This window comes from Panthera onca, chromosome E2 (genome assembly GCF_046562875.1).
Source record: "Panthera onca isolate mPanOnc1 chromosome E2, mPanOnc1 haplotype 2, whole genome shotgun sequence".
NCBI classification, from domain to species: domain Eukaryota; kingdom Metazoa; phylum Chordata; class Mammalia; order Carnivora; family Felidae; genus Panthera; species Panthera onca.
Window position 1 is genome coordinate 183,496 of NC_138353.1, and position 9,346 is coordinate 192,841.

General features: G+C 49.4%; 2 protein-coding genes across 6 annotated transcripts in view; one reads left to right on the top strand and one right to left on the bottom strand.

The window, feature by feature from the left end:
- The window catches only part of LOC132675526 (uncharacterized), a 38,117-nt gene extending 36,648 nt beyond the window's left edge, over positions 1-1,469 (bottom strand). The window contains exon 1 of the mRNA XM_078438593.2: positions 889-1,469. The gene's annotated coding sequence lies outside the window, so the exon portion shown is untranslated. The remainder of the gene's footprint in view (positions 1-888) is intronic.
- A 142-nt stretch (positions 1,470-1,611) lies between these two features.
- Positions 1,612-8,790, top strand: LOC132691088 (uncharacterized). 5 transcript variants are annotated; one of them, XM_060652376.3, is made up of 4 exons: positions 1,612-2,245; positions 2,787-2,923; positions 4,794-4,962; positions 6,321-8,790. In XM_060652376.3, exons 2-4 carry the CDS (start codon positions 2,825-2,827, stop codon positions 8,249-8,251), a joined length of 2,199 nt encoding a protein of 732 aa, XP_060508359.3. In that variant the 5' UTR covers positions 1,612-2,245; positions 2,787-2,824; the 3' UTR covers positions 8,252-8,790. The 5 variants fall into 5 exon arrangements, with proteins under 5 accessions (XP_060508359.3, XP_060508360.3, XP_060508358.3 ...); XM_060652377.3 differs by lacking the exon at positions 2,787-2,923 and having other exon boundaries at positions 1,615-2,002; XM_060652375.3 differs by lacking the exon at positions 2,787-2,923 and having other exon boundaries at positions 1,619-2,245.
- The last annotated feature ends 556 nt before the right edge of the window (positions 8,791-9,346 follow it).

The following is a 9,346-nucleotide window of genomic DNA, read 5'->3' on the forward strand; positions in this document are numbered from 1 at the left end:
AACCTTGTCCCCTGACATGCCTGCTTACCCTCTCATATCTGAAAGGGTGGGCCCTCCTCCTGGATGTGCCCTCTCCCCAGATCCATTGGTCTTTGGACAGTGCTTCTCCTTTTCTGCACCCATCTCCTCCGCCTGGCCACTGGTCCTCATCCTGGACACCCCACGCTCACCTCAGGGCCACTTATCTGCAACCACAACCTAAGACTCTCCTTCCAAAATGCCATTCTCAGGCCCTTCCTTGGTCCAGGCCACCAGTGAACTGCAACCTGGAGATCAGGGGCCAAACCAAAACTCCCTATGTGTCCATGGCACGTAGTCACTTCCACTTAGAAGTCCACATCTACAAAATCCAACTGCTAATCTTCCCCAAAATATCCTCCTCTTGCCAAACTCCCGTCTCCATGTACAATATCTCATTCTTCCTAAACACTCGGGATGGTCTTTTATCCACCACTTACGTTCACTCGTCACACGTAGCAGGAAATCCCATTAACTTCATCTTGAAAATCTAACCGAAATCTGATCACTTCTCTCACCTCTCCTACTTCTACCCTGGACAGGCCATCATCACAACTGTCTGGAAGAATATTGCAGCAGCGTCCTCACAACCCCTGGCCACAACCCCTCTCCCACCGGTGTGTTCACTCAGTATGTTTACTTGGTATTCATTGGGATACTTTCAAAATCCTAAATCCAGACAATGGATATCCCGCTTCTATTCAAAAATTTCTATGACTCCCAGCACATTCAGCCAATGAACAGAGGCAGGACTCCTCTCTTCATGGAGTGGAAGAATGAGAATTTTCCTGAATGTTCTCAGGTCAGTCTCACCTCCGAATCTTTGCACATGCAGATCCCTCTGTCTGTACCCTCTACATCTTAACATACCGAATTCTGGGATGAAGACTCCCCACCTGCGAACGCTCCATCATCCAGAACATCGAGGCCTGTAGCTCAGTCGGGGACTCAGGACACTGGGACTCCGAGTCAGGTCGGGTGGAAGAATCCTTCAGCCGTGACCAGTCGATCGGCTCACTCATCGCGCCGGTAGTCCAGCCACAAGCTGGTCATGACCTCGGAACGCTTGGCTTCGAGCCTCCGTCCCCCGCTCCGTAAAGCAGACACAACGCCAAGGGCGCCGACTCCCGGGCAGGCTCCGAAGGAGGTCCTTGCAGACATCCCCGCGCGGTCGCCCCCCTACAGCCAAGGATATCTGGGCTTGGGTAGTCAGGACATTCTCTGGGGTCAAGGGGTGCACAGGGCACGGAGACGGAATCTCCCCGACTCTCGAATCTTCCCTGCACCCGTTCCCGCAGGCCCGGTGAGCCTCCCGGCACCGTCCACAGCCAGGCAACTTGGTTCCTCCTCCAATACCGATAAAACCGCAAGCTGCCAAAGAAACAACCGAAAACCAGAAGCCACCACGCGCTGACGCGGCGGTTCCGGAAACGCCTCTCCCCTAGGCTATCATTGGCCAGAGCCCAGATCTCGGCCTCGGAAACGCCCCTCGCCCAGGTTCTCCCTGGGAAGCTCTGAGAAGACGCTTGATGAGAGGCTTTCTGGGGAATGTAGTTCGCGACGCGTGAGCAGTGACGCGACACGTGCGTGTGTGTCCGCTTGCGTGCGTGCGTGTGTGTGTGTGTGTGTGTGTGTGTGTGTGTGTGTGTGTGTGTGTGTGTGTGTCCTGATCACCCAGGCAACGACCCGGAGGCACAGCTACTGGTTGTAGGAACTAGCGTGGTAGCCAGCGGCGGGCCTAGAGCATTTGCCCGCTCAGAGTCTGGGCGTTTCTGCGCTAGCAGCAGAGGACGGGGCGGGACTTCCGTCGTCGCCATTGCAATCTTCGCCGCGCAGTTGGTGGGCTGGTTGGCAGTCGGCTGCTGGGACCAGAGATGGGCATAGGGAAGTCCCGGGACTGTCACCGCACCACTGCATGCACTTTTACCCCTCGGCTCATGGTTCCTCCTTCCTGAGCCTTGGTTTCCCCAGATGTAGAACGGAGGTAATGTACTCCGCCTTAGCCCCACGGTCCCCGGAGACAGCTCCCAGGTCCTTGGGTGCATTTTATACGGGGAAGACTTACTAAAACCCTGAGTGCGACCGTCAGCACGCGGTCACCCCGGGCAGTGGGGGCGTAGGGTTTTGGATGACCCCGCAGGGCTTGTCACTGTCGCTGCCTTGCACGGCCCCGCCCACTCCACAGACTCTGACCAGGCCAGCAACCTCGCTGATGGACCCCGGGCAGGTGAGTGGAGGGTGCCCCAGTTCCTCGCCCGCTGGTATCCCTGCCCTCCCGATCCTGGAGCCCCTGTACAAGAGAATGATGGTGTCCTGGACTCTTCGCCTACACTTGAGTCTGGAGCCCAGGGTCACTCTTCCTAGCATCCTGAAACCAGGCTGGACGTTATATGGATGGGTTCACTGTAAGTTAGCAACCTCCTCAGGAGCTGCCCTGGTGTAATCTGAAACCAACCCCAGAGGTGGAGGGTAGTGAGAGAGTGAAGAAAGAGGCACCTCACTCCAGACTGGTTGGTGCAGGTTTAATAAGCAAGGACAGGTACATAGGAAGCTTGCCTTGGGCAGCCACAAGAGTAGATCTCCACACCAGGCCAACAAATCGTAAAAGTTTATATGGAGACTTTAACTTGGTTCAGTCAAGTATACCATCCAGATGGTTTCAGTGTCAGATGACAATCTCAAGGCTATGTCCCTGGGGGAATTTCTGGGAGTGGGGAAGAATACACATTCCAAGGACAGGAGGTGATGACAAGCCTCCCATTGCCCAGGTCCAGGTCATGGGTCAACTGGCAGTCACATCCTCTTGATGACTTCCCCCCCAACGTTCATATTTCTGGAATCCTATGGGATAAGGTCTGGAAGGGTATCCCAGGCACAGGGACCAGCATGTGCAAATTTCTTGAAGGTGAGTATAAGGTGGAAGTGTTCAAGGAACCGAAGGTCTGCATTTCATCTGGTGAACATAGAAAGCATGGGGACAGGTATCGGCCTGGAAGGGCAGGCTGAGGAGCTGGGTCTCTATTCTGAGCATGGTGAATCCCAGAAAGTTTAGAGCAGAGGAGGGAGGCGATCTGATTCGGATCTTAATAGGCTCCCTCTGGATGGCCAGGAGAGAACAGAGTTCTCTCTGGAGGTGAAGTTGGAGGCAGGAAGACCACTGAGTCTTCCATTGAGTGACTGCAACAGTTCAAGTGTGTGCTTTGGTGGCTGGACCAAAGGTAGAAGTAGGAGAAATTGTTGGCTCCTGAATCTCCCTTTTTTTAAAAAATCTTTTTAACGTTTTATTTATTTTTGAGAGAGGGAGAGACAGAGCATGGACAGGGGAGGGTCAGAGAGAGGGGGACACAGAATCTGAAACAGGCTCCAGGCTCTGAGCCGTCAGCACAGAGCCCGACACGGGGCTCGAACTCACGGACCGCGAGATCATGACCTGAGCCGAAGTCGGCCGCTTAACCGACTGAGCCACCCAGGCGCCCCATGAATCTCCCTTTTAAGTAGGGTGGACTAGATTTCCTGCTGTGAGGCAATGAGATATCAGGGTTGACCCAGACAGGTTTGGCAGGCGTGGAAGTTGGCGTGAGGGGTAGATTTCAGAGGGAAGATGAAGAGCTAGGCTTTAGCCGTGTTGTATTTGAGGTGTCCTGTAGACTGCCAAATGGAAGTGCCAAGTATGCTTTATGCCAGGTCCAGGCTGGAGACATCCAAGGGAGACTTGTGTGTCGACATTATGTGTGGCTGGGGGTTGACCAAAATGGTGACCGAGCCTCTACCTAGAGACTAGACCTGGGATGAAAAAAATGAAGCATGAAAGTAACAGAGGTAAGATGACAGTGGGGTCTGAGATGAGACTGGTTTACCTCTCTACAGCTCACCAGGTTTTTGTGGCCATCCTCCTTGGGGTCTGGGGTTTTTTTCAGGGTGGAGGAGTAATCAGGGGCAGAAAGGGTCAGTCTAAACTAAGAGTTCCCAAGCCTAGGGTCTGGGATTTGTCTATCTGTGAAAACAGCTATGACTGCTGAAGGGAAAGCATGTAGAGGGTGGAGGTGGAAGAGGGCAGGGGTGTTTAAGATCTATTCATGGTTCTGGGGAGCTGAAGGCTGAAGCAACAAGGCAAAGTGGGGAGGCATTAACCAGAAGTGATGATTGTCTCTGGCAGTGGCGATTTTTGGAGATGTGGGGCAAGCCAGGCTGAGTATTGGATCCTGGTTGCCCATTTTATGTTGGGTATGCCATGTGCGTAGTGGGATATAGGAACTAGGGATATGCCTGTGGTGTGGACAGGAAGGGAGGGTGGGGGCTGGGGAGTGGGTGTCCAAAGAGTGACATGTACAAGGTAAGGGACTGTGAACCAATGGGCCCAGGGCCTTGGCACTAGAGGCTTAAGGGAGGAAAGAGAGTCCAAATTTTCTTATACTTGGGAGGTGTGATCTGGGGAACACAAAGGAGCTTGTTTAGTGTGAAGAGTGGGTTCCTGGCTAGCACAGAGCACAGACAGCATCTGTATCAGCTTTTTGTTCCTCTAGATTGGATTGGATTGGATTGGCCTGGCTACAGTAACTAGTGAGACTACAAGGATAAAGGGACATCTGTGGTGCCAGGGCCTCTTATCTCCTCTGAGGTGGGGGCCTGAGGAGGAGGAGGAGCTGTGGGTGGGTGAGGGAAGGATGGACTGAGGGAGTCAAAGAAGAGAAGATGCCAGTGGTAGATGTAGCAGAACTCTGAGTCATAGGTCAAGGAACTGGATGTGTCCATTTGACTTTTTGTTTGCTTTTCAGCCCATCTGTTGGCCTTCTAGCTTAGCTGTTTCATCATTGCAAAGCCCAGTGACCTTTGAAGATGTGGCTGTGTACTTTTCCAAGGAGGAGTGGGGGCTTCTTGATGCAGGCCAGAGGGACCTGTACCACAATGTTATGCTGGAGAACTTTCAGCTCATGACCTCACTTGGTAAGGCCTTTCTGCCCTGCCCCAGCATGGTGACCAGCTTCTTCCCTTTTACCTTCTTCCCATAGAGTTTTCTGTTCATCCCAAAGTTGGACCATTGGCACTGGTTCTTCCCAGGTTTCCTGTTACAGATGCTGTGGATGCTAGGACTGGGCTGTGTGCATTCTCCTTGTATTTCTCTGAGCAGCCTCATAAATAGTCCTAATAGCTGTTGCCCAGGGGCCTTGTGGGAACAGAGGTTGGGGATCAGGGACATATGGTGTGCCCGATGGATCCCACTAAGCTAGACCAGTTTCTGGCTCGGTGACCCACTATGGGGCCATGCCCAGAATCTGTCCCTTCCCCCATGGGACTTGTTTTTTAAAACTTTGTTGAGCTATACCATAAAATTCATACTTCAGAATGTATAATTCAGTGGTTTTTAGGTATTTGCACAGTTGTATAAATATCACCATAATCTAACATTTTTATCACCTAAAGAGACATTGTACCCATTAACAGTCATTCCCCATCTTCCCTCATCTCTTCTTCCTCAGCCTTAGGCCACTGCTAATATACTTTATGACTATATAGATTTGCTTATTTAAACATTTCATATAAATGGAGTCACACAGTATATGTTTCTCTGTGAATGGCTTTCAGTTAGTGTAGTGTTTGTAAGGTTAATCCACGTTGTAGCATTTACCAGTACTTCATTCCTTTTTATGGCCAAATAATATTCCATTGTGTAGATATACAATGGTTTGCTTATTCATTCATCAGTTGATGAGCATTTGTCTTGCTTCCACTTTTTTGGCTGTTATGAAAAATGTTGCTATGAACATTCATGTACAAGTTTTTACGTAAGTATGTTTTCATTTCTCTTGGGTAGATACATAGTGGAATTGCCAAGGTGTTTTCCAAATTGGCGGTACCATTTTATATTCCCACTGCAGTGTATGAGTGTTCCAATTTTTCTACTTCCTTATCAACACTTGCTATTGTCTGTTTTCTTATAGATAGCCTAGTTGGTATGAAATGGTATCTCACTGTAGTTTTGGTTTGCATTTCTCTAATAACTAATGTTGAGCAACTTTTCATGTGCTTGTTGGCCATTTGTTTATGTGTATGTATATATACATATCTCCTTTTAAGAAATGTCTATTCAAGTCCTTTGTCATTTCCTCTAGTAAGGCCTCCTTTATTCTGTAGCTTGGCTATCCCTGTCCTACACAGTGGGCCCTTCACTCTTCTTCTGGCCCCCTTGACCTGTCACCATCCCTTGGACCCATTGCTGTATATGTCCAGCCACACATTTCTAATGAAATCACCCTTTCCACCAAGTGGAGCACTCAGGTTACCAGAAATTTCTCTGCTTTTAGGTTGTTGGCATGGAGTGGAAGATGAGGGGGCCCATTCCAAGAAGAATGCTTCTATACAAGGGATGTTACAGGTCAGGATCCCCACTGCAAATCCTTCCACCCAGAAGGCTGACACCTGTGATATGTGTGGCCCATTCTTGAAAGACATTTTGCACCTGGATGAACATCAAAGAACATATCCTGAGAATACCCTCTATACATGTGGAGCATGTGGAAGAGAGTTTTGGTTCAGTGTGAACCTTCACCAGCACCAGGAGGAGCACAGTAGAGAAAAGCCCTTCAGATGGGACAAGGGCAGGGACTCATTTGTGGAACACTCTATAGTCCTTCTGTCAGAGAAGCCTTTCACTTGTGGGGAAGATGGTGAGGATGCCTTGGACAGCCATGACCTCTTCCAGCATCCAGCCATTGAGAGCAGTGGGAAGCCATATAGAAGCACAGAGTGCAGGAAGGCCTTTTCACACAGTTCTAATCTTGAGCAGCTCTTAGAAGTCCGTTCCACCCAGGAGCTCTTCAAGTGCAGCAACTGTGGAAAAGTCTTTCAGAAGAGCTCCACCCTCCTCAACCACCTGAGAATTCATTCTGAAGAGACACTGTTTAGATGTCCAACAGTTGAAAATTCCTTAGAGGAGAAATCAACCCTTGTTAATCACCAAAAATGTCATAATGAAGAGACGTGTCATGTATGTAAAGAGTGTGAGAAGACCTTCAGTCACCCTTCTAAACTGAGGAAGCACCAGAAATTTCACACTGGAGTAAAACATTATAAGTGCAATGATTGTGGGAAAACCTTCAGCCACAAACTCACACTTGTTCATCACCAGCGAATTCATACAGGAGAAAGACCTTATGAGTGCAGTGAATGTGGGAAAGTCTTTAATAACAGGTCACACCTCACTCGACATGAGAAAGTTCACACTGGAGAAAGGCCTTTTGAGTGCAGCAAATGTGGAAGAGCCTTCAGCCAAAGCTCTAATTTCCTTCGGCACCAGAAAGTTCACACCCAAGTAAGACCATATGAGTGCAATCAATGTGGTAAAGCCTTCAGCCGTAGCTCTGCTCTCATTCAACACTGGAGAGTTCACACTGGAGAAAGGCCTTATGAGTGCAGCGAGTGTGGAAGAGCTTTTAATAATAACTCCAACCTTGCTCAGCACCAGAAAGTTCACACTGGAGAACGGCCTTTTGAGTGCAGTGAATGTGGAAGAGACTTCAGCCAGAGCTCCCACCTCCTTCGACATCAGAAAGTTCACACTGGAGAACGGCCTTTTGAGTGCAGCGAATGTGGAAAAACCTTCAGCAATAGCTCCACTCTCATTCAGCACCAGAAAGTACATACCGGGCAAAGGCCTTATGAATGCAGTGAATGTAGAAAGGCCTTCAGTCGCAGCTCCAGCCTGATTCAGCACTGGAGAATTCACACCGGCGAAAGGCCTTATGAGTGCAGTGAATGTGGGAAAGCCTTTGCTCACAGTTCCAGTCTCATTGAGCACTGGAGAGTTCACACAAGAGAAAGGCCTTATGAGTGCAGTGAATGTGGGAAATTCTTTAGCCAGAACTCCATTCTCATTAAACATCAGAAAGTTCACACTGGAGAAAGGCCTTATCAGTGCAGCGAATGTGGGAAGTTCTTTAGCCGAAAGTCCAGCCTTATTTATCACTGGAGAGTTCACACTGGAGAAAGGCCTTATGAGTGCAGTGAGTGCGGGAGAGCCTTCAGCAATAATTCTCACCTGGTTCGTCACCAGAGAGTTCACACACGGGAAAGGCCCTATGAGTGCAGCCAATGTGGGAAGGCCTTTAGTGAACGATCCACACTTGTTCGACACCAGATAGTACATACCAGAGAAAGGACTTATGAGTGTGGCCACTGTGGAAAAATTTTTAGCCGTCTTTGCAATCTTGCTCAGCATAAAAGGATTCATACCTGAGTGGAGTCTTATGGAAATGGTCTTTCTGAGAAGATTTTCAGCCAAGTCAGACTTGGAGCAGAATACCCACAGAGAAGTTACCTACATGTACCACTAATTTGGAGAAGCCTTCAAAAGCTACCCTGGCCTTTCTCAGCAGCCCAGAGCTGAGCTCTCTCCCCTATGGAGCACAAATCCCTTTTGAACCTGCCTGGATCCAAATATTTGCAACAGTCATCTACATATGCATGGAAAAAACAGCTCCCTGTGCCTCCTTTCCACTTTCCTGGAGGAAAACAGACTTATCCTGGGCCCACTGGAATGGCTTCATTCCCACTGCCTCTGAGAGGGTTAGGAAATGAACTGACCCCAGGCTGGTTGAGGGGCCTTGAGGGATGTCCAGTTTGGGCTTCTCAGGAAGACGCACATTCCTCATGGATGTTGTCATGTCTGCATGTAATCCCAATGATGTGTCCACTGAGCCCACACATTACCCTTCCCTGGAACCATTTACCCTGGTCTTCTCTATCCAGCATGATAATAAAGACCTCATTGATCAACCCAGCTTAATCTTGGGGGTTGGGGTGGGGTAGGTTGAAAAAAGAAGCAGGTAGAGTGGGGGAAGGCTGATACAGAGCACCCGACAACATCTACCTCAGGGTATAAAAGGAACATAGGGAATTGCTCTATGATCTTTTGTGGCCCACTTCGCATTGCATTTGAAGGACTGGGAAAAACTGAAGGGCTCTTAAAGTAAACATAGTGGCCTGTGTTTCAGAGATACCTGAAGGCCCAGAGCTCACCCTGAAGAAGGAGGATGTTAGTCTGCAACATTAGAATGCTCTGTTGGATTAGAGGGCAGGTCCCTAGTTCACAGAGAGAACTCTGGGTTCCCCCATGTGAGGAGAAGCTGTCTTCTGGTTCCTAATAAGGAGATATGACCCTGGGAGGCCAGTAGAGGCCTAGTGGATACTGTATCCACCTAGTGGATAGAGAAACACTGGGTGTGAAGTAATAGGGAGTTGGGGAGACTAGGAAACTATAGGCCCATGCCACTGGGGATAAGGAGTAACCACGGTTCTCCATTAACTGTGGCTCTGCAGGTGAGGCAAGTAT

Coding starts and splice junctions, on each gene's coding strand:
- LOC132691088 (XM_060652376.3), top strand. CDS start 2,825: ATGACTTCCCCCCCAACGTTCATATTTCTGGAATCCTATGGGATAAGG. Junction 2,924..4,793: donor CATGTGCAAATTTCTTGAAG/GTGAGTATAAGG, acceptor TTTGCTTTTCAG/CCCATCTGTTGGCCTTCTAG. Junction 4,963..6,320: donor TCAGCTCATGACCTCACTTG/GTAAGGCCTTTC, acceptor CTCTGCTTTTAG/GTTGTTGGCATGGAGTGGAA.